The 25845-nt window shown below is 43.5% G+C and overlaps 1 protein-coding gene across 1 annotated transcript in view; it reads right to left on the reverse strand.

Annotated features, from left to right (window-relative positions):
• PCNX2 (pecanex 2) overlaps window positions 1-25845 on the reverse strand; it is a 279402-nt gene that overhangs the window by 57665 nt on the left and 195892 nt on the right. The window contains exon 24 of the mRNA XM_032608446.1: window positions 2005-2063. Coding sequence (XP_032464337.1) covers window positions 2005-2063 — 59 coding nt within the window. The remainder of the gene's footprint in view (window positions 1-2004; window positions 2064-25845) is intronic.

The following is a 25845-nucleotide window of genomic DNA, read 5'->3' on the forward strand; positions in this document are numbered from 1 at the left end:
TGGCACTGCTGTTCTCCAAAGTGGCTGGACTGTTCTGCAGCCCCGTCACAGGGACTGAGAATTCTAGCTGTTCCGCATCCTGGCCAGGACTTGGTATTGTCAACTGTTGCTTGTTTGTTTAAACCTTAGCCATTCGAATTGGGTGGGTCAGGACCCCAAGAAGGAGGAAGGATACAGCAAAGGAGATGGAGTGACCGATTGCCCTGCTTCCCAGTGGAAGGCTAGTGTGTTTCAGGGGCATGAAACTGGGGCTTTGTAGTGCATTTCTTGTCATCTCCTTGCTGGGCCCAGACTCCTTTTATTTCCTCTGTCAGATCTCTCACGACGAAGGATAGAACCTTTTCTGAGAAGAATGGGTAAACTGGGAAGTCCTCCTGGTCTGTGGTCTTGGGGGTGTTAGAAGTGCTGGGAGGGGCTAGGAGGAAAGTTTGCCATCAGTGCTTTTATTTTAAGAGCATCTCTTCTTTGGGGAGTAAATTCTGGCTCTGGAAAGTCAGAGGAGCATAGAGTTGCCCCAAAGAGAAAAGGCCTAAAGCAAAGCTCAAGGACCCCTTCCAGCTATTGGAGTAGAGACAGAGGTTCAGGGAAGTTCGAGATAAAGCCTAGAGATCTGAACGGAGCTTCCCTGCTCTGTACCCTTGGGAACCAGAGCGTGAATGGAGGTGCAGGAAGGTGCAGAGTGGCCCCAAGTGCATCCGCATAAGGAAGATCACTGATCCACCGCTAAGAAATCTACAAAATAACACTATCAAACTATGGACATCATTGCTAGGCATTCATGCCAGTTAAAAGCTGAATTGAAATTAGTGCATTTATAACCTAATCATGATCAACGGAAATAAATGAACTGTCCTGTGGACTGAGTCAGGTCATGTTGCCTAATAAAGTATCAGTATGCTTAACTTTCTATGCAGATGAAGCCTTCCTGACCTGCCATGATATTCATTTTCTATGATGAACCAGCATGTATCCTGAGACACGAATCAGAGATTACTTTGAGTCTCGAGCACTTTTAAAGGAAAGGCCTGAATGAGAGAATTAACTTTTGCTTAACTGTTCAAACTGTTTGACATTCGAATAAAACAAAAGAACTTATACCACTAAAAGTGGAGAGCTTAGAACACCATGACCACACATCTGTATAATTAGATTAAAATGAGACAAAATTATGAACTAAAGGTGCAATGCACTTATGAAACTGTCCGTATGCCTAATATCAATGGCCCAGCAAAGTTACAGAGTCCCACGGATCCACATTAGAGATACTTAATACCCCAACCCATGCCCCCTGAAAGTTGGGCTGACGTAAAGTTAAACAAAAAAATAAACCTGTCTCTTCAGGTATTTTCAAGTTCCAAATTATGATTTCAAACTAATTATGTATACGCAATTCAAACATAGCTAATAAGCATGACACAATTCTTCCTAGACAACATTTTTGGCCCAAGGGAGAGAGAGAGTGAGGTGGATAAAAATACAGAATAGTTGAAATTTGCATACTGATATGAGGAAAAAAGAGGTCGGATGGTTAAAAGTGAAATAGATTACCGGAAGAAAAAAGTACTTTTCTGGCAGGTAAATCTTTCCATAGCTTAATGTGGTACAAAGTTTCTGAAGACTTCTGGATCCTGGATCCTGGAATTGCTTGCCTTTAAGGACATCATAACGCTGACATTTTTCAAAAACAAATTTTGCCAGAAGACTAATACCAAGGTTTATTGTCTATATTCGACGTTTAGCATACACAAACTAAAATGTATTAACAGGGTCATTCGATACTGAAAAGATATCTAATCATTTCTAAATAATGGAGGAATGCATTTCTAAACCAAATCAGGATACTTGATCAGTTCTATTTGCACAGTTTTATTTTTACCGTCAGCATGCATTGTCTCCACAATGATTAAAAAATAGTGAGTACTTAATTCCCCTTTTTGGATTGAAGGAATCCACCTACACAACAAAATAAATAAATAAAAAGAGAGAAGGAAGACATCCTCTTACCTGGATCCTTTTCAATTTGGACCACCAGTCTTGTGTTGGAATTATCCATGCGTCTTGTACTAGAAGGGGGCCACAAAAGGGGAAGAGGTCCTGATTAGATCCCTCCAAATGACAGTTGGCTCACAGAATCAGCTGTGTGAGTGGGAAATGCAGGGGAGATGGAGCTCACGTATTAGGGTGTTTGCTCCACTTTGACAAGGCTGTCGGAAGAAGGAGGGGTTGGAAGGGAGGGAAAAATACAGAGGGAAGAGATAACTAGCACTTAGGATATGGGAGATTGGCCTTCAATCTTATCAGTTTTGAGCACCCGGTCCACAAAATGAAAGCAAGCGTTTGAACTGCCAATGGACTGTCACTCACCTTCAGAACTTCAGAGCAGTGCACACATAGCTATCTTTCTTTTCAAATTGATTCCAGAAAATTCACGATTAGTAGTCTATGTCTCCACTACTTGCTTTCAAGAGTTGGGCCCATTCTTACAGATCTTAGGCTGAACCACAAGAATAAAAACAGCTCTCACAAGCTCAGGAAAAGGTGGATTGTCTGTAGCCATGGTAACCAGTGGCCGCCAGAACCAGTTTTAAACCTTTGCAGTTATGACAACCCACCTCAACTTACAGCTTTGGTAAGCAAGCCAGCCAGCCCATGGTGGCCCCTTGCTTCTGAAAGTCAGCTGGTGAGGGACAGACTCAGTCCAGACCTCTCAGGGGTCAACAGTCACTCCCCAAGTGACTGCCCTGCAGAGGGTATCAGCCCACTTATGTCTGTAAAATTCACCGGCCCTTGACCTTCAGATGTCCTGAAAACCCTTTATCAGTGCAACAGTCTGCTCTGCTTGGGGACTGTGCCGGACCAGCTTTGACTTATTTCAGACATTGAGTGGTGGTCTCGTCATCCTTTGAAGGATGAAATGTGAAACTGACGTCAACCACATGAAGTTGATGATATTCAACTGTTTATGACCTGCAAAAATGGCAATTTCATATGGTTAAACCATACAAGTTTGAACATAATGAGGGTCCGATCTTTACCACGTCTGGCCCCTGACTTTGCCATCCCTCTGCCCTTTGCTTTCTGTGCTCCAACCACCCTGGCTTTCTTTTTCCGCGCCTTCAACACGCCCTGACCTCCTTCTCCCTCCCTCCCTCCCCTGCATCCTTTACACCTGCTGTGTCCTCTATTTGGAGGACTTCCTTTCCAGCTCCACCCACTTTTCCTTGTTGACTCCTCTAATCTTTCCCGTCCAGCTAAGTATCACCTTCTCAGGGAAGCCTTCCTGGCACCTGCTTTGGGTGAGATTCACGTGTTGTGTGCACCTTCATACCTCTCCTTTGGAGCACGTGTCACAGTTAATATTACCGCTAAAGCTGACCGTTAACATTTATGTAGCACTTACTCATGTAAGCACTTCACCTGTATTAACTCATTACATCTTCACAACCACCTTCTTAGGTGAATATACCTGTTCTCACAGAGCAAGAACCTGAGGCACCGTGGATTAAATGTCCAAAGTCACGGAGCTCGTGAGTGGTCTAGCCGAGATCTGGACCCAGGTGGGCGGCCTCTGGAGCCTTCACTCTACATCATACACATCTTTGTGTGTGTCAACTAAAAATATATATATATTCACAACCTAAAAGTTCAAAGTTATGTTTTATTTGGGGGGAATTTCTAGGAATTCAAGCCAGGGAGGCAGCATCTCAAGTAAACCCAAGCGACCGACCGCTCCGAGGAGGTGAGGGGGTAGCCAGGATAGATAGAAGTTTTGCAACAAAGGGCAGGTAGTCTGAACGACATATTGCTAATTAAAGAAAACCAGGTATCTCAAGTTAAGGAATTTAGCACTTTTCTGTGTATGGGCAGATGCTAGAGCCTGGGCTCACTGAAATCATTCCTTTGATGTGTACCTCAGCTATCTCGGGCCAGTATCCTGTGTTTTCACATCCTGAGTTTCCTCAGGGCTCACTGTAGGGAAAGGCTGCGGTCTGATGGCTGCTAGATGGCAGGTATTCTTTTCCTTCCTGAGTTCCCTCAGGGCTCACCAGCTCACCATCAATTGCTGGTGACTGTGACATCCTTTGTTTACTGACATGGCAGGAAATATTCCACTTCCTTTTCTTTCTTTTTTTTTTTTTTTTAAAGAATATTGCATTTATTAATTTGAAAAGTAGACCCAAATACTCAGCAATATTCCATTTCTCACATGATAATTTGATTACACCTGCCTCTTACATCAGACCCTAAGGACCGTGAGGTACCATTTTGCTGACATCTGGCACACAGCAGTCACTCCATTTGTTGACAAAATAAATGAATAGTCAAAGATAATACTGCTTCTGAAGTGTTTTTCTCTGATAACACCTGCTAAGAAAAAAGGAGACTGCTTCTAGATGACATTTCAATGTGATTGTTGACATACTGAGTGCGATTAACTAAATGACGAGCACTTTTTAGTGCTTAGTCGTGAACTTGTCTCTTGGGAATCAGAGCAGATTAAAAAGATGCTTAGATGCATCTGTATTTTAAATAAATAAGAAAGTTTGTCTTCAGAAAAAAAAAAGTATTCTCATTTCCTCCTATGTCTCAGATATTTGAGAACCATCTAGGCAGGATCCTATTTGAGTTTTGTAAAACAGACTCTACAGATGGGTTGGAAAGGAGGAATATTCTGTTACAGCTCAAAAAGGCCATTAACCCCAGCACAATGTTCTATTACTGCTTCAGTTTCCTTGCAAATCCCCTCAGACGGGCTTTGAAAATAAAAGAGCCTGGGGTGGCAGAAAATAAAGCAAACAACAAAATTCTTTCTAATGAAGGCTGGAATCCCATGTCGGCATAGTTAGTCCCTAAATGGAATTTTAATTTCACCTTAAGACCGAGGACAAATGGAATTTTCAGCAGCAGAATAAACAATTTTTAAAGTGGGACTGCGCCAAAAGAAAGCCATTTACCAAACTCCTTATGGAATTAAAACACCTTCTAAAGCTATGCTAACTGTTAGGCTATCTCTGCAAAAGGCTTTGGCTGCAGAGTGCTAAACTTCTCAGCGGTAACTAAGCTAGGCTGCCTGTGTGCCCCAGGGCCTCTGGCTCAGCCACCAGACTAAGAAGGCCAACTGTCAATGATACTGGGTATTCTGAGCTTATCTCCAGTGCTTTCCTCCTGTAAATGTGGTGCTTACCACTCAAAGGTGCTAATTAGCTCAGTAATTGGATTTCTGCCTTCACGCTCCTATTGCATGAACATCAGTTCTGCTGCTCAGGGAGAAGAAGCGGGCTCCCGACTCATTCCACAATCTCAGGGGAAGTACAGAATGCTGGTGTGGTCAGGTGGGCGTCTGCGGTGTGTGCTCTCAGCCCCTGCCTGGCAAAGCCAAGGCTCATTGCTAGGCCACGCTGTCCTGAGCACCACAGGCCGAGAGTCTAGTAATATCATTGGTCTTCCCAGAGAAACTGACTTACTCAAAGCATCCCTTTCTTATGTTAATACGGCAGGGCTGGTTCCCTCCCTTCAAGCTTTCCCTCCCTAGTCTAAATCCAGCACCTTCTCTCTTATGTGGCCTCATCTGAGGAGCTTAAATAATTTAACAGTAATTTACTTAATTCTACTGCTTCAGGTTCCAGTTTGTCAGCACACACAGACAATTTATGGGAGAAGTATTCCCATTTCTGATGGGGAAGTGCGACTGGCTGGAATGCCTGTTGATACAGCAAAGCCAGGATGGATGGACTGTTGTTCTGGGAGGGGGACCATGGACTGAACCCGCCCGCCCTGGCCAGGCACCAGAGTAGCCACTGGCATGAGTTCTCTTACAACAGGAAGTCCTGGTGAGGAACTAGGAACTAACAAGCCACCACCAACCAGGAGAATTCAGGAAAGGTCAAAAGGAGGGAGGAGACACCAGCCCATATGTCCTGCCAACCTCCCAGAACCCTTTGTGCCGGTATCCATCTTGGCTGAGAGATGCGCGCGTCACGAGGAAGGACCCCGAGTCAGACCAGATGTGGGCCAATCAAGATGATGGACCAGAGGCAACCCGGAAACTAACCCCATCACCATAAAGCCCGAGACTGCGAGCCACGTGGCAGAGCAGTCCTCCTGGGTTCCCTTGCGCTGCTGCTCTGCGCCCAGGCGCCCCTTCCCAATAGAGTCTCTTGCTTTGTCAGCATGTGTGTCTCCTCGGACACATTTCTGACTGTTAGACAAGAGCCCACTCACTGGCCCTGGAAGGGGTCCCCCTTCCTGCAGCAGTTCTCTTCATGCTGCAGGCAGCATTAGAGAAATCTGAACATCGAGAAGGCAGCCAGACACTAAAGAAGGACACTGTCACCTTTTAAGTTGAATATATACACAAGTTTCATCCGGGTTGGTATTTTTTGATGATTTTTCCATTTATATTCATAAGGGATATTGGTCTAAGGTTTTCTTTGCTTGTGATGACTTTGTCTGCCTTTGGTATCAGGGTAATACTGGACCCACAGAATGATTTAGGAACTATTCCTTCCTCCACTCTTTTTTGGGAGATTTGAGAAGGACTGATGTGAATTCTTCTTTAAACATTTTACAGGCTTCCCTGGTGGTGCAGTGGTTGAGAGTCTGCCTGCCGATGCAGGGGACACGGGTTCGTGCCCCGGTCCGGGAGGATCCCACATGCCGCCGAGCGGCTGGGCCCATGAGCCATGGCCGCTGAGCCTGCGCGTCCGGAGGCTGTGCTCCACAACGGGAGAGGCCACAACAGTGAGAGGCCCACGTAACGCAAGAAATAAATAAATAAATAAAATAAAACATTTTACAGAATTCCAGAGGGAAGCCAACTCACCCTGGGCTTTTCTTTGTTAGGAGTTTTTTGATTACCAATTAATTCCCTTTACTTGTTATAGGTCTATTCAGATTTTCCATTTCTTTTTCAGTCAGTTTTGGTAGGGTGTGTGTTTCTATGAATTCCTCCAGTTCAGCTAGGTTATCTAATTTGTTGGTACACGGTAGTTCATAGAATTCTCTTTCAATTATGTAATGTTGCTAGTAATGTCCCCACTTCCGTGATTTTAGTAATTTGAGTCTTCTCTCTTTTTTTCTTGGTCATTCTTGGTAAAGGCCTGTCAATTTTGTCAATCTTTTCAAAGAATCAACTTTTGGTGTAATTTATTATTTCTATTGATTTTCTATTATCTATTTCATTTCTCTCCATTTTAATCTTTACTATTTCCATCTGTCTGCTTGCTTTGGTTTAGTTTGCTCTTCTTTTTCTAGTTCCTTAACATGGAAGACTAATTTATTGATTTGAGATTTTTCTTATTTTTTAATTTAGGCATTTACAGCTATGAATTTCCCTCTGAGCACTGCTTTTGCTACATACCGTAAGTTTTAATATATTATGTTTTCATTTTCATTCATCACAAAATATTTTTATTTTCTCTTGTGATTTGTTTTTTGACCCATTGGTTGTTTAAGTAGCTTTACTTTATACTTCTTTGGGAACTTTCCAGATTTCCTCTTGCTGCTAATTTCCGATTTCATTCCATTGTAGCTGAAGAACATATGTGGCATGATTTCAATCCTTTTAAATTTATTGAGGTTTGTTTTATGGCCTAACACATGGTTTATTCTGGAGAACTGTCCATGTGCATTTGACAAGAACGTCTTTTTAAAAACGTTTGCCTTGTAAAATACTCTGTTAAAAGGATGAAAAGACCAGGTACAGACTGAGAGAAAATATTTGCAAACCGCATATCCAACAAAGTGCTAGTATCTAGAATATATAAAAATCCCTCAAAACTCAGCAGTAAGAAAACCAAAACCAAACAAACAAAAAACCCACAAAGAATCCAATTAGAAAGTGAGCAAAGATGTGAACAAACATTTCCCTGAAGAGGACATACTGATGGCAAATAAGCTCAGAAAAAGCTGTTCTATGTCATAAGTCATTAGGGAGATGAAGATTAAAACCACAGGGAGATATCACTATACACCCATCAGAATGGCTAAAGTATAAAATAGTGAAAACATCAATATACTTGCAAGGATATGGAGAGACTAGATCCTTACGCATTGCTGCTGGGGATGTACAATGGTGTCACTCCTCTGAAAAAAGTTCGGCAGTTTCTTTAAGAAAACTACCATGGGACCCAGCAATTATATTCCTGGGCAATTATGCCAGAGAAGTGAAGACTTATGTTCACCCAAAAACCCATAGACAAATGTCCCTGGCAGCTTTATTCATAATAGCCCAAAACTGGAAGCAACCCAGATGTCCCTTAGTGGGTGAGTTGTTAAACAGACTGTGGTTTCCATACTATGGGATACTGCTTAGCAATTAAACGGGGCAAACTGCCGACATACAACAACCTGGAAGAATCTTCACTGAACTACGGTGAGTGAAAACAGCCAATCCCAGGAGGTTTAAACACTATATGATTCTGTTCATATAAAACTCTTGCAATGACAAAATTATAGAGTTGGAGAACCGATTCGTGGTTGACAGGAGGTAAGAACGAGGGAAGGGCAGAAAGGAAGAGTGTGTGACTATCAAAGGGCAGCAGGAGAGGTCTCTGTGGGGATGGACATGGTCTGTACCTTGACTGGACCAACATCAATATCCTGGTGATCGTTTTACAAGACGTTAACACATGTAAATTGGATAAAGAGTACGTGGGGAGATCTCTTTTTATGCTTTCTTTCAACTCCATGTGAATCTATACTTAGCTTTAAAAAAAAAAAAGTTTAATTTAAAAAATCTCCATAGCTAATAGCAGGCCTGAATTCCGTGACTACAATGCATTCGTGTGAGATTCTCATCTCTCACCCTAACTTGCTTGCATCACAAATTAGGATCACTTCTCCCGTTTCAGTCAGAAAAATCCAAGACTCTCCAGCACTCCAAATACAGGAGAAGAAGTCCAACTATTCATTCACTGGGAAGTCATAAATATTTAGGGGGTGAAAAGTGTTTCTTCTCTTTCTGCAAATGCAACTAATAAAAACAGTAATAAAAAGATCTAGCTGCATGTGGTTGGGCAAAGAGTCAGCCAGATGGGGAACTGAAAAGATGGAGATGCAGAGGATTGTAGCAGATTCGTAAGGATTAAATGACCAGGGTGTTGCTGGTTTTTTCCCCAGGATTAACATGACTGATTCAAGGTTTTGATTTCTGGGTGCTACAGCCTCCTGGTAAAAAGAGGCCCAATGTTTGACAGTGTTTTATTTAGAGTTCCGGGTGTTATTTCTCCTGGGGATGAAGACACGTTTATTTTTTCATTAGTTACCAATGGTACGCACAGAATTTGGATCAAGATGAGCACAAAGCAAAAAGAAACGTCACCCTTGGCAACAGGACTGCAGGATTTTGCAGTGACATGCGCAGCCCTGGTGAGTTACATCTAGATCCTTCCGTTTTCACAGCCACTTGTGTCAGGAGAGACACAACTCGAGAAGACACGTTCTCCGAACATGAAGCCCGTTAAGACACGGTGCTGTTTAGTCCTCAAGGGATGTGGCACTTATTAAAATCACAACAGCTCTGTTTTCCGCTGAGATGGACTTCACTTTTCCTTTGCTATTTTATTCACTCCTAAAGTATAACATTGTACCTCACCCGCACTCAGTCTTCAGATCTGTTACAAAATCAAGTTCAACTAAAAGGATGCTCCTAATTCTACCATCACCATGTGGCACCTGGTCAAATCAGTTACACTGACTAAAATTATAAATAAAGGTATTTATGCAGGTTTGACATCTCATGTTTGCACTTTTTTTTTTTTTTCTTTTTTTGCGGTACTCGGGCCTCTCACTGCTGTGGCCTCTCCCGTTGCGGAGCACAGGCTCCGGACGTGCAGGCTCAGCGGCCATGGCTCACGGGCCCAGCCGCCCCGCGGCATGTGGGATCCTCGCGGACCGGGTCACGAACCCGTGTCCCCTGCATCGGCAGGCAGACTCTCAACCACTACGCCACCAGGGAAGCCCTCATGTTTGCACTTGTAATGATGGTGTACCCTATGCAAAATAATTCGGCCTGGAAACAATACACAAACAATAAGGCAGGGGAACCCCAAGAATAAGACTGCAACTTTACGTTGATAAATCTGACTTCTGTTTCTCACTTGCTTTATTGAAGGGCTATGCTCTACTTTGGTAGAAATAGGACTGAATTGATGCCCTGCCGTTAGGCCGTAGCGCTGCTAGGATTGCATCCATCTTCCTGTTTGTACTGTTTGTAACTATGGCCCCATCTTAAGTATTTCTAATTGAGAAACAAAACCTCAGGAAACCGAAACTTAACCAGCCGCTCTCGCTTCTGTAACTATGCTTGCTGAACCCCCTTTTGCAACCATCCAACCAATCAGACGGTGACTAGTGTCTTTGTTTAAAAGTTAACCAATCAGTGACTAGTGTCTTTGTTTAAAAGTTAGCCAATCAGTACTCCCCACCCCTGGAAAGCCCCGCAGAAAGTCCCGAGCTTGTTTGTACCTGTCTATAAAAGAGCTGTACTAAACTCCATCGGGACCTCTTAGCGTCACCGGCAACGAGTGCGCGGAGGTCCAGGTTCGAACCTGCGATAAATGACCCTTGCCGTTTGGCTTTGACTCTTGTCTCTGGTGGTCTTGTGGAGGGGTCTCGCGACCGTGGGCATTTCATTATGACTTATTAAATTATTGAGGGATGTAAAGGAGAGAATCACATAATCCTTCGGATCCTCAGTTTTCTGAGTGCATAAAATCGCAACTAAAACATAGCACTTTTGGTAGGAAATTAAAATACAGAGTCCTTTCTATGGCAGTCTACTACAAAATTAAAAAAACTAAGATGTCACTTTAACCTTGTAACAGGCCTGTTACCCAGGGTCATCATGATTGACAATGGATGAACAGAAAAGAGTTTTGATATCACCACAACAGTACTTTTTATGGGGAAAAAGAAATCGTATTTTTTTTATTCTAACAGTGTTTTTCAAATTTAATTTTAAATATTAAAATTGTGTTGAGTCTTGGCTCTGGGAGCACAGGGACCAGAGTCAACAGAAAATGAGTTCATTCTCCTCCTCCAAGTGTCTGCCACCTGCCCCGGCTTTTCCCCCAGACAGTGTGACAATGACAAGAAAACCTCCTCGGAAGGCTTCCCAAGTGGCTCTCCTTTGCCCATGATAACTTTGGCTAGAAAGCTAGCGTTCTATTACGTTTGGACGGCTCTTAAAATTAATCGTTTTTAAATTTTCATTTTCTATGCAATTTTCTTTAAAATCCACTAAGAACTTTCTCTCAAACCTCAAAGTACACCTCTCTCCAAAGCCTTCCCTGTCTCTAGGAAATTAACCTCCAACCACACAACCTCCAAAACAAATAATTTTTTAAAATGTAACTTAGTAAGACATTACAAATCAGAAAAGGAATATAATATATTAAATTGCCGTTATTCTTATTGGGTAATATTTTTTCTAATTCTCATGTATGCGATTATTTTTCCATTATTGGTCATTTTTCATTTAAACAGGCTTGATGGGGAGCATCTGTCTACTTAATTGCCTTTACAGAGAGAGGCAAACTCAGTAATCCAGACACGAAAGAGCATTCTAAACCCTATGGAGTGATGATAGCAGAATGTTTCCAAAGCGGCAAGGAAGAAAGAGCACGGCTTCCTATGTTCACATAATGCATTAATTTCACTCATCAGCCAATAGTATCATGAAGCCCGAAACAGCAACCACATGCAAAGTCTGGGTCAGGTCTTGGCTTTCAATAGTGAGGGACTGAAGCCAGCCTTGGAAATACGCTCAGGGTTTTGTGAATGAAAAATGGCACCTGCCGTATCAGTAGACAAAGGATGTGGCAGCCATCAAGCCATCACACTACAGCCGCCCAGACGGTGCGCCCTGAGGGAACTCAGGATGGAAGCAAACAGGATGCCCACCACCAAGCTCTCAGCCACTGCAGCCACCCCCAAACGTGCACCCTGAGGAGACTCAGGATGGGAAAGGACACGACACTGGCCCTAGATAGTTAAGGTGCAGATCAAAGGAACGATCTCAATGAGCCCAGACTCCTGCATCTGCCCATATAGAGAGAAGCGCTCTATTCCTTCACTTGAGATGTCTGGTTTGCTTTAATTAACAGTAACCCTTTGATGTTCCGACTACCTGGTTTTTCTTGCAAAAACTCCTCTATATCCTGGCTCCCCCCTTACCTCTTTGGAGCCATCTGAGAGGCTGACTTCAGGGCTCTGGGCTAGGGGCACTGCATGGAAGGACAGTAGGGCCCCTTGGGGAATGAACTCTGAGGAGAAGGCAAAAAAAGGAACAATAAAACCAAATACCAAGAACCTTCAAAAAGGATCGTATGACCTATAGTGACAGGTGATATCACTAATACTGAAAGCTTCCTACATTAATTTTTCTGGCAAAATATTCTTTTATAATATAGTATATACTTCCTAGGTGTAGGGGTGGTAAGGGAATGAGGCCAAAATGATCCTGTCCCAACACTAATATCTTCTAAGGGTGCATTAGCAAGAAACGCAGAAGTCCTCAGAAAGTCCTCGGAATAAAACATAATTCTCAACTTTTCAGTTGTGCGTGTTTTCGGTCGACAGTAACAAGATTAAAGAGCGCCCCCTGCCATGCCATGACTGCAATGGTAAGGAGTGAGTCTTAAGCTAGAGCCTCAAATGCATTAGTCCCCCAGGACTCAGAGGGGTCACCCCACAGCCCATATGGGTCCTCCCATGTCTCTGTCGGCAACGGGGACGGCGTGGCCAGTAACGTGCACTTTGCGTGTTGGCTGATCACAGCAAGGCCTTCGAGAGGGCTCAGGGTTCTTGGTGCTGGGGAGTGAACCCTCACTGTGCAGATACCTCCATCTGCCCAGAAAATCTCCTGCACCAGGAACGTGTGAGCCCTGCAGTGAAAGGGTTTGAGGCAATGCAGATTTAAAAGCTGAAGCCTTCTGCCCTCCTTTGTTTAGAATCAATCAATCCCATCTCCAACACATCCTTAAAAGCTGAAAAAGCTGCCAGGCCTGAGAAGGGCTGTGCCCTTGCGCTGTGCTAGGCTGATACTCCCTGCGACCACCCATCAGCCGGACTCTGACTCCCGGGTGACCTTGACATGTCGAGTCAACAGCACCAGACAGCCGGAAGCAGGTGGGCAGGTGCAGCTCTTCCGGCAGGCGCCCGGTCAACTTCACTACTCTGCACTTTCTAGATTCTGTAACTGCTCAGCAGGATGGCACAGGACTCTGAGTAAAACTATGCACTGCAGCATAATGAATAACAAGCTCAAACCAGCGCTACCTGAGAAATTCAACACACTGGAGTTCCTCAAAAGCGGCATGCTTCTGGAACACATCTGCACGACCGCTCATCACCACACCCGAAGTGCCAGCCCTTACCCCTGGGTACGTGCGTGTGAGCTTTCTCATCCGTCGGCAAAACAGCAGGATGGGGCCAAGTTCATCATTTAGTGTTGCAGACATAACAGCATTCAGACATAGACCTGGGTTTCCAGTTGAGCAGATCCAAGGCAGAGAAGGGAGGTGGAAGGACTGATTGAGACACAGGGTGTATCAGCCAGAGAGCGAGGGAGGCTCAGGCTCCTGTCTGCCCCTCCACCCTTCTCTGGAATTCTAGACTATGTAGACTCACAGAATTACCGTGCTGAAGGTCTTGCCTTCGTGCTGTCATCCCTCCGAATAGGATTATGAAGGGAGGATCCCTTCGATAAAAGCCGTCACTTGCTTTAAGTACGAGTCTCTCGATTTCAAGTGACAGAAAACCCAACTGGAAACGGCTTGAGCAAAATCTGGAACTCACTGGTTCACACAGCTGAAAGGTCAATGGAGCCCAGCTGGACTCGGGGGCTAGGGTGCGTGGTGTCATCAGGAATCATGCTTCACGTCCCTCGGCCCTGCCCGTTTGCTGTGTTCTCAGGCCAGTTCACACCTCGTGGGGACAAAAAGGCTGCCAGCAGCATTAGGCTTGCATCTCACACTACCAAGCCCAGTGGGAAAGACGATTCTCCTCCCCTGCAGGCCTGCCACACCCTAAGTCCCAGGCAGAAACAATCCCTCTCTGGAACTCTGGGTTTCACACCTTGCCTTTCTCTTGCCTTTTTGGCCACGGTCTCACCTGCTCATCTGTTTCTTGCTTACCTGTGGCCTGAAGTCCAGGAAAATGTTTACACAGGGCTCAGTTTTACTAGAGTGGAATGAAACGTGAGGCAGGCTGTCGGCTGTACATCACAGACTCAGCCCACGTGTCCCCAGCCACCTGGCTGAGATTTACTGACACTAAACTCTGAGCTTCTGTGGCTCTTCAGTCTGCCTGGGATCTCCACTTCGTGCTACATAACTAAGAATGTTTCTTGCTGGCTTCTCTTCACCTCTATCACTTTTGGAAAGTTCGAGACTTGGTCCGATTTCCCACCCTGCCTGTGCTTGTAAGTCCCGGAATGCACTGCCTCCTCACACGTGTCCTAAACCGTGTCAATCCCGAAACACGCCTCGTGGATCAATAGACACACATATGGAACCTCAAAGTGACTCCCAGGCATTTTTAAATTGCTCAGAACTCCCAGATTTATATATGCATCAGCCTCGGAGTCCCTTCCGGGGGCAGGATTCCCTAAGACCTACCATCAGCCCCCAGGAGAAGTGAGGGCGTTTCCTGATCCATTTCACAGGCCTATCAAGTTACTTAACAGCCCGGCAAGGTCTGGAACCTGGGCACCCTGGTGCCTCACGTCATTGGTGCTCCTGGGTCTCCCAGTGGGAGAGGCCCCCAGTTCCCGCTCTGGAAATACCGGAGGCAGCAGGCCACACCCAAGGGGCCGCCCCTCTGCCTCCCTGCTCAGGGTCCGGGGCTGCAGAGAAGCAGGCGGGGCTGCAGCTCCCGACCGACCGGGACCTCGGGGAGAAGCACCTCGGCACCACGCTCAGGAATGCGGGAGCATCGCAAGGTCCCCGCAGAATCAGCAAAAGACAAACTCGCCGGCGACGGTCCACACCTGGCCAGGTGGCCCCTCACCACCTTCTGCCGAGCCTGCGGAGGGGCTCCAAGCCCCTGAGCTGCAAGACTCCTGTGGTCTAGTCATCAGTGAGACAGCTCAGCAGACGAACTGGAGAGTGGCCTTGGGAGCGTCGTGTTGGTTTTGACTTGGGTCACTTTGGACCTGCCTGAGGGCGGAGGAGAGGTTTGGGACCAACGTCTGCTTCTGAGGAGGTGACAGGGCGCATGGCCACCTCTGCCACACCTGGCGCTGCCCCCCACAGAGAGAGGCTGCACAGATCTCCTCTAGGGACCCAGAGAAGGCCTTTCTGGAGTGAGGTACACAGGGACCCCGGGCCCCGGCCTGCAGCCACCTTCCCTTCCAGACGGGCTCTTGAGTCAAGAGCAAATGCTTTAACTGACAGTCACTGGTTTTTTTGTTTTATGGGTTTTTGGCTTTACTTATTTATTTATTTTTTGCTGTGGGAGATATTTTGAGAGGCTTCAGGACACAATGGAGAGGGCTTGAAATAAGGCCAGACCTGGTTAATATCTTGGATCGGCCACTGCCTTATTCTGTGACTTTGGGCAAGTTACTGAACTTCCCTGAGTCTCCTTTTTCTGATCTGCGAAATGAGAAAAATGAAATTCTGCTTCCAAAGTGGGTGTCAGGATGGGAATGAGTATGTATGAGCAGGTAAGCAGGTGTTCACTAAATACAAAAAGACGGCGGTCACTCCTGTTATGCTGCATCATTCCTACTGCCTTTATTACATTTAATAGTAACATATCCAGGGCCCAACACACTCCTACGTGTGCATCCGAGAGCTCTAACAGCCCTAAGACATCTGATAGGGAGCTTCATGACTTTCTCTCCGCGGTAAATTTGTCCAGGTGCTTTGAAAACATATCCAGATAAATTGGGGGGTAGCTTAATTGCGAGTTGAAATATATAAATCCCTCCCAGCATAACTGCAAATCTGAATTACGGCGCTGCATTTTACTATTAACACATAAGCCATATAAGCTTCCTGCTTTATACTTAAAAAAGAATGCCTTTTGAGATGCTCAATGCTTTGCACAAAGATCTACAAACTATGCTTAAGACAGCTCACTGGGAAGAGAATATCCAGCAAAATCCTCCCCATTCTGAAAAAGGTAGAAAAGAAAGCGTGAAGTTGAGAATTCCTTTTTCTGACTGCCTTAACCAAGTCAGGCATCTATGGCTCTATACAGCTCATCATCATTAACAAATCATGAACGAAGACCCAGATGGTGACAGGCAAGCCCATGTGCACATAGCACAAGTGAGGGGGCTGGAGAGATGATGAAGGACAGCGGTGACATCGACCTCTAAGGACTGGAATGTTGAGTTAAAGCCAAGAAGTTGAGAATTGATAGAGGAAATGTAAATTTTGGCTTTTCAGTAAAACACACACGCATGAGAGTGGGATGATGAAGACTTGGCTTGGCAATACCTGAGTAAAATAATTGTGAGGGTTGCAATTTTAAGAGGCATAAATGAGAGCAGAACATAGGATTCAGAGGAAGTAACAGGTCCCCCTACCATGAGCTGAGTAGGTGACACCTGGAGCAGTCTAAGGAGGGCACAGCCAGGGTCAACGCAGGAAACAACTGGATGAGGATGGCTGAGATGCTCAAGGTCTAGACCATTTCACACAAAACACAGATAGGACTGTTAAGCCTGAAGCAGAGACCTGAGAAGGGAAGGAGAGCTGCCTTCAAACTGGTAAAGGATGGAATGTACAGGAGGCCCAAGGATGCGGGTTGCTCCAGGATCAGCAGGTGTATCCAGGTGACTGGGGTATCCGGGTCATGCCACAAGGAGCAGATTCAGAGCAACTAGAGCCCCAGCCGTGACTGACAAATATCACACGGGCTGCCCAGTGAGACACAAGTCCTGCTCCACCCCGAGTAGGAGGAGGCCTCCCTTCTGTGGACGGTCCAGAGGGGATTCTGTAATTCCAAGGGTCCATGCTAGTCTCTCTTCTATATTACAAACCCAGGAAGGGGCTGGGAAGTAGCACAGTAAGACCCATGAGAGCTCACTGAGACTGGCTGAAGTATTCTGATCATCTCTTTTGCTGTTTGATAAACCACAAAAGAGTGGCACTTTGAAGATCTTGTTTTTTCCACTAAGGCAGCTGTGATGCTCAAAGAACAGAACCTGGGCTCTGGGACTGGCTAAGGCCTCAAAATAAACACAGCACCTGATGGTGAAGACTAGTATTTATGGGGCATCTCACAGCACGCTGGTTGTGGATGTGATGCTCCGTGGTCTACACATGTATTCTTTCATGGGTTGATTGTGTTCTGCCATTTCAGAAATGATTTCAGGTAGGTTGCAAGGATACATAAAATATGTCTAGACTTAACTGAATTAAAAGTTGAAATGAGAGCACACAGAAATATAGGGAAGGAAAACAAAATGGGTACAGGGTTAATTTGGTGTTCATGACTTCTGGGAGGCACATAGAGACAGTCATCCCATTTTACACATGAGTCAACTGAGGCTCACAGGCTGAATAACTTCCTAAAGTCAAACACCTAACCAAGCATACGGGCTGGGATTTTATTCAAGGTCTGAATGACCGCAAAGCTGGTGCTTTCTGATGGAACATCATTGCCGCAGGGAGAGCTGAGGATGAAGTGACACTGATTATCTTCTTGCTGACTAGGCTGAGACCAAGGGCATGGAAATGCAGAGTCGATTTTTTTGCAGACCAATCACATAGAATGATTCCTATCTTAAAGCCCAGCACAGTGGCCTCACATACATGCTTACTGTATACGTGTTGACAAGGATAATGCCCAGAACAATCTAACATCTTAAAACCAATCCAGAGAATATAATAGAAATGTAACAACCATGAAGCTCTATTTGCCCTTCAGGTAGCTGTTATGTGTGTCTCCTCATAGCTATGGTATTTAACATTTTATAGAAGACTTTTGATGTATGAAAGCAAAATCATCGTTAATGGGATTTTTCCTTCTTTAGGGCTGAAGACAGTTGACTCCTTTAGGAGTGAGACATTGGCTAAGATAACCAGGGCCATGAGTCAAATATATACTTTCCAGCCTAAACATCTGTTTCACGTTAATAACAAAGTTTGGTTATTTAGCAATTGTTTATATATAAAGAGAAGGAGGATGAATCACCATATCAAAATGTGCTTCTAAAGCCTCCTTTCTAAAGGCGGCGCCTCAAGCTGGTGGAGGAATAAGACGTGAAGATCACCTTCCTCCCCACAAATACATCAAAACTACATCTACATGTGGAACAGCTCCTACAGAACACCTACTGAACGCTGGCAGAAGACCTCAGACCTCCCAAAAGGCAGGAAACTGTCCCCACGTGATCCAGGGACAACTTCCCCGGGAGAACACACGGCACGCCTCAGGCTGCTGCAACGTCACGCCGGCCTCTGCCGCCGCAGGCCCGCCCCGCATCCGTACCCCTCCCTCCCCGCCGCCCCCCCCCCCCACCCCGGCCTGAGTGAGCCAGAGCCCCCGAAGCAGCTGCTCCTTTAACCCCATCCTGTCTGAGCGAAGAACAGACGCCCTCCCGCGACCTACATGCAGAGGCGGGGCCAAATCCAAAGCTGAGCCCCGGGAGCTGTGCGAACAAAGAAGAGAAAGGGAAATCTCTCCCAGCAGCCTCAGGAGCAGCAGATTAAAGCTCCACAATCAACCTGATGTACCTGCATCTGTGGAACACCTGAATAGACAACGAATCATCCCAAATTGAGGAGGTGGACTTTGGGAGCAACTGTAGACTTGGGGTTTGCGTTCTGCATCTAATTTGTTTCTGGTTTTATGTTTAGCTTAGTTTAGTATTTAGAGCTTATTACCACTGGTAGATTTGTTAACTGATTTGGTTGCTCTCTTCCTTTTCTTTTAACATATATGTATATTTTTTTCCTTTTCCTCTTTTTGTGAGTGTGTATGTGTATGCTTCTTTGTGTGATTTTGTCTCTATAGCTTTGCTTTTGCCATTATTCCTAGGGTTCTGATTGTCTGTTTTTTGTTTTTTTAGGGGTTTTAAGTATAGTTTTTAGAACTTGTTACCATTGGTGGGTTTGTTTTTTGGTTTGGTTGCTCTCTCTTTCTGTTTTTATTTATTACTTTTAAATTTTTAATATTTTTTACTTTAATAACTTTATTTTATTCACTTTTTTTCCTTTCTTTCTTTTTTTTTTCTCCCTTTTCCTCTGAGCCATGAGGCTGACACGGTCTTGGTGCTCTGGCCTGGTATCAGGCCCAAGCCTCTGAGGTGGGAGAGCCGAGTTCAGGACATTGGTCCACCAGAGACATCCTGGCCCCATGTAATATCAAACGGCAAAAGCTCTCCCAGAGATCTCCATCTCAATGCCAAGACCCAGGTCCACTCAATGACCAGAAAGCTACAGTGCTTTGATACCCTATGCCAAACAACTAGCAAGATAGGAATACAACCCCACCCATTAGCACAGAGGCTGCCTAAAATCATAATAAGGTCACAGACACCCCAAAACACACCACCGGACGTGGTCCTGCCCACCAGAAAGACAAGATCCAGCCTCATCCACCAGAACACAAGCACAAGTCCCCTCCATCAGGTAGCCTACACAAACCATTGAACCAACCTTACCCACTGGGAACAGACACCAAAAACAATGGGAACTACGAACCTGCAGCCTGCAAAAAGGAGACCACAAACACAGTAAGTTAAGGAAAATGAGAAGACTGAGAAACACACGGCAGATGAAGGAGCAAGGTAAAAACCCACAGGAACAAACAAATGAAGAGAAAATAGGTGGGGCTTCCCTGGTGGCACAGTGGTTAAGAATCTGCCTGCCAATGCAGGGGACACGGGTTTGAGCCCTGGTCTGGGAAGATCCCACATGCCACAGAGCAACTAAGCCCGTGCGCCATAACTACTGAGCCTGTGCTTTAGAGCCCGTGCGCTGCAACTACTGAAGCCCATGAGCCACAACTGCTGAGCCCACAAGCCACAACTACTGAAGCCCATGTGCCTAGAGCCCGTGCTCCACAACAAGAGAAGCCACTGCAATGAGAAGCCCGTGCACTGCAACTAAGAGTAGACCCCACTCGCTGCAACTAGAGAAAGCCTGCGCGCAGCAACGAAGACCCAATGCAGCCAAAACTAAATAAATAAATAAATTTATTAAAAAAAAAAAAAAGAAACTAATACTTTAAAAAAAGAGGAAATAGGCAGTCTACCTGAAAAAGAGTTCAGAGTAATGATAGTAAAGATGATCCAAAATCTTGGAAACAGAATGCAGAAAATACAAGAAATGTTTGACAAGGACCTAGAAGAACTAAAGAGCAAACAATCAATGATGAACAACACAATAAATGAAATTAAAAATTCTTTAGAAGCAATCAATAGCAGAATAATGAGGCAGAAGAACGGATAAGTGACCTGGAAGATAAAATAGTGGAAATAACTACCGCAGAGCAAAATAAAGAAAAAAGAATGAAAAGAATTGAGGACAATCTCAGAGACCTCTGGGACAACATTAAACTCACCAACATTCGAATTATAGGGGTCCCAGAAGAAGAGAAAAAGAAAGGGACTGAGAAAATATTTGAAGAGATTATAGTTGAAAACTTCCCTAACATGGGAAAGGAAATAGTCAATCAAACCCAGGAAGCACAGAGATTCCCATACAGGATAAATCCAAGGAGAAACATGCCAAGACACATATTAATCAAACTATCAAAAATTAAATACAAAGAAAAAATATTAAAACCAGCAACGGAAAAGCAACAATTAACATACAAGGGAATCCCGATAAGGTTAACAGCTGATCTTTCAGCAGAAACTCTGCAAGTCAGAAGGGTGTGGCAGGACATATGTAAAGTGATGAAAGGGAAAAACCTACAACCAAGATTACTCTACCCAGGAAGGATCTCATTCAGATTCGATGGAGAAATTAAAACCTTTATAAACAAACAAAAGCTAAGAGAATTCAGCACCACCAAACCAGCTTTACAACAAATGCTAAAGGAACTTCTCTAGGCAGGAAACACAAGAAGGAAAAGACCTACAATAACAAACCCAAAACAATTAAGAAAATAGTAATAGAAACATACATATCGATAACTACCTTAAATGTAAATGGATTAAATGCTCCAACCAAAAGACAGAGACTGGCTGAATGGATACAAAAACAAGACCCATATATATGTTGTCTACAAGACCCACTTCAGACCTAGGGACACATACAGACTGAAAGTGAGGGGATGGAAAAAGATATTCCACACAAATGGAAATCAAAAGAAAGCTGGAGTAGCAATTCTCATACCAGACAAAATAGACTTTAAAATAAAGGCTATTACAAGAGACAAAGAAGGACACTACATAATGATCAAGGGATCAATCCAAGAAGAAGATATAACAATTGCAAATATTTATGCACCCAACATAAGAGCACCTCAATACATAAAGCAAATGATAACAGCCATAAAAGGGGAAATCGACAGTAACACAATCATAGTAAGGGACTTTAACACCCCACTTTCACCAATGGAAAGATCATCCAAAATGAAAATAAATAAGGAAACACAAGCTTTAAATGATACATTAAACAAGATGGACTTAACTGATATTTATAGGACATTCCATCTATTACAAATGGAATTCCATTTGTAATCCAAAGACAGCAAATTACACTTTCTTCTCAATTGCTCATGGAACATTCTCCAGGATAGATCATATCTTGGATCACAAATGAAGCCTTGGTAAATTTAAGAAAATTGAAATTGTATCAAGTATCTTTTCCAACCACAGCGCTATGAGACTAGATATCAATTACAGGAAAAAAATCTTTAAAAAATACAAACACAATGGAGGCTAAACAATACACTACTAAATAACCAAGAGCTTACTGAAGAAATCAAATAGGAAATCAAAAAATACCTAGAGACAAATGACAATGAAAACACGGCAACCCAAAACCTATGGGAGGCAGCAAAAGCAGTTCTAAGACGGAAGTTTATAGCAATACAATCCTACCTCAAGTAACAATTAACATCTAACATAAACAACCTAACCTTACACCTAAAGCAATTAGAGAAAGAAGATCAAAAAAACCCCAAAGTTAGCAGGAGGAAAGAAATCATAAAGATCAGATCAGAAATAAATGAAAAAGAAATGAAGGAAACGATAGCAAAGATCAATAAAACTAAAAGCTGGTCCTTTGAGAAGACAAACAAAATTGATAAACCATTAGCCGGACTTATCAAGAAAAAAAGGGAGAAGACTCAAATCAATAGAATTAGAAATGAAAAAGGAGAAGTAATAACTGACACTTCAGAAATACAGAGGATCATGAGACATTACTACAAGCAACTATATGCCAATAAAATGGAAAACCTGGAGGAAATAGACAATTCTTAGAAAAGCACAACCTTCTGAGACTGAACCAGGAAGAAATAGAAAATAGAAACAGACCAATCACAAGCACTGAAATTGAAACTGTGATTAAAAATCTTCCAACAAACAAAAGCCCAGGACCAGGTGGCTTCACAGGCGAGTTCTATCAAACATTTAGGGAAGAGCTAACACCTATCCTTCTCAATCTCTTCCAAAATATAGCAGAGGGAGGAACACTCCCAAACTCATTCTACGAGGCCACCATCACCCTGATACCAAAACCAGACAAGGATGTCACAAAGAAAGAAAACTACAGGCCAATATCACTGATGAACACAGATGCAAAAATCCTCACTAGCAAACAGAATCCAACAGCACATTAAAGAATCATACACCATGATCAAGCAGGGTTTATCTGAGGGATGCTAGGATTCTTCAATAAATGCAAATCAATCAATGTGATACACAATACTAATAAATTGAAGGAGAAAGACCATATGATCATCTCAATAGATGCAGAAAAAGCTTTCGACAAAATTCAACACCAATTTATGATAAAAATCCTCAGAATGTAGCTAACTTACCTCAACATAATAAAGGTCAAGTATGACAAACCCACAGCCAACATCGTTCTCAATGGTGAAAAACAAACAATTTCCACTAAGATCAAGAAAAAGAAAAGGTTGCCCACTCTCACCACTATTATTCAACATAGTTTTAGAAGTTTTAGCCACAGCAATCAGAGAAGAAAAAGAAATAAAAGGAATCCAAATCAGAAAAGAAGAAGTAAAGCTGTCACTGTTTGCAGATGATGTGATACTATACATACAGAATCCTAAAGATGCTACCAGAAAACTACTAGAGCTAATCAATGAATTTGGTAAAGTACCAGGATACAAAATTAATGCACAGAGATCTCTGGCATTCCTATACACTTATGATGAAAAATCTGAAAGAGAAATTAAGGAAACACTCCCATTTACCATTGCAACAAAAAGAATAAAACACCTAGGAATAAACCTACCTAAGGAGACAAAAGACCTGCATGCAGAAAACTATAAGACACTGATGAAAGAAATTAAAGATGATACAAACAGATGGAGAGATATACCATATTCTTGGATTGGAAGAATCAACATTGTGAAAATGACTATACTACCCAAAGCAGTCTACAGATTCAATGCAATCCCTATCAAACTACCAATGGCATTTTTCACAGAACTAGAACAAAAAATTTCACAATTTGTATGGAAACACAAAAGACCCCAACAGCCAAAACAATCTTGAGAAAGAGAAACGGAGCTGGGGGAATCAGGCTCCCAGACTTCAGACTATACTACAAAGCTACAGTAATCAAGACTGTATGGTACTGGCACAAAACCAGAAATATAGATCAGTGGAACAGGATAGAAAGCCCAGAGCTAAACCCATGCACATATGGTCACCTTATCTCTGATAAAGGAAGCAAGACTATACAGTGGAGAAAAGACAGCCTCTTCAATAGTGGTGCTGGGAAACCTGGACAGCTACATGTAAAAGAATGAAATTAGAACACTCCCTAACACCGTACACAAAAATAACCTCAAAATGGATTAAAGACCTAAATGTAAGGCCAGACACTATAAATCTCTTAGAGGAAGAGATAGGCAGAACACTCCATGACATAAATCACAGCAAGATCTTTTTTGACCCACCTCCTAGAGAAATGGAAATAAAAACAAAAATAAACAAATGAGGACCTATTGAAACCTAAAAGCTTTTGCACAGCAAAGGAAAACCATAAACAGGACAAAAAGACAACCCTCAGAATGGGAGAAAATATTTGCAAACGAAGCAACTGACAAAGGATTAATCTCCAAATATACAAGCAGCTCATGCAGCTCAATATCAGAAAAAACAAACAACCCAATCCAAAAATGGGCAGAAGACCTAAATAGACATTTCTCCAAAGAAGATATACAGATTGCCAACAAACACATGAAAGAATGCTCAACATCACTAATCATTACAGAAATGCAAATCAAAACTACAATGAGGTATCACCTCACACCCGTCAGAATGGCCATCATCAAAAAATCTACAAACAATAAATGCTGGAGAAGGTGTGGAGAAAAGGGAACCCTCTTGCACTGTTGGTGGGAATGTAAACTGATACAGTCACTATGGAGAACAGTATGGAGTTTCCTTTAAAAACTAAATATAGAACTACCGTACGACCCAGCAATCCCACTACTGGGCATATACCCTGAGAAAACCATAATTCAAAAAGTCATGTACCACAATGTTCATTGCAGCACTATTTACAATAGCCAGGACATGGAAGTAACCTAAGTGTCCATCGACAGATGAATGGATAAAGAAGATGTGGCACATATATACAATGGAATGTTACTCAGCCATAAAAAGAAACGAAATTGAGTTATTTGTAGTGAGGTGGGTGGATCTAGAGTCTGTCATACAGAGTGAAGTAAGTCAGAAAGAGAAAAACAAATACCGTATGCTAACACATGTATATGGAGTCTAAAATGGTTGTGAAGCACATAGGGGCAGGACAGGAATAAAGACGCAGACACAGAGAATGGACCTGAGGACACGGCGGACAGGAAGGGTAAACCGGGACGAAGTTGAGAGAGTGGCATGGACATATATACACTACCAAATGTAAAACAGATAGCTAGTGGGAAGCAGCCGCATAGCACAGGGAGATCAGCTCGGTGCTTTGTGACCACCTAGAGGGGTGGGATAGGGAGGGTGGGAGGGAGATGCAAGAGGGAGGGGATATGGGGATAGAGGTATACGTATAGCTGATTCAGTTTGTTATACAGCAGAAGCTAACACAGCCATGTAAAGCAATTATACTCCAATAAAGATGTTAAAAAAATACTCTGACATAAGGGGATTTATAAACACCAGGCACTATTATTACAATGCATTTGCTATTGCTGCCTATAAATTAAATGGACACGCCAGGCAGAACGCATCAAGACCAATTTTAAAGACCTTCTTAGTTAAGAACAGTTTAATAGTGCACAGCCTGATGGTAGGGAATGAAATCCAGATTACGATTTCCTTTCCCTTTTACATAATATTGTTGGATTTAATTCATTTAAGAAATAGTTACAGAATATTTTCTGTGTGCGTGACCCCGTAGGGACACAAAGATGAATAAAAACAAGTCCAGGCTTGGAGGCAGAGTCAGTCCACACCAATCCTTGGTACAATTTACTGATGGTCACAGAGCAAATTTATTTTCCAAAGGTGACCACTACAGTACCTCTCATCCAACAAGTCCTTCCTGAACCTTCCATTCATCCATCAGGAGGTGGAATATGATACCCCTCTTTGTGAGTCTGTGTGTGTGTGGGTGGAAGTGGAGGGATTGGGGGAGGGAAGGGCACACGGTGAGAAGGGCACAGCCGAGGGCGGGCTGGGAATGAAAAATCCACAATATGCAATGTATGAAATAGTAC

The sequence above is a fragment of the Phocoena sinus genome, chromosome 16, assembly GCF_008692025.1.
Source record: "Phocoena sinus isolate mPhoSin1 chromosome 16, mPhoSin1.pri, whole genome shotgun sequence".
Classification (NCBI taxonomy): Eukaryota; Metazoa; Chordata; class Mammalia; order Artiodactyla; family Phocoenidae; genus Phocoena; species Phocoena sinus.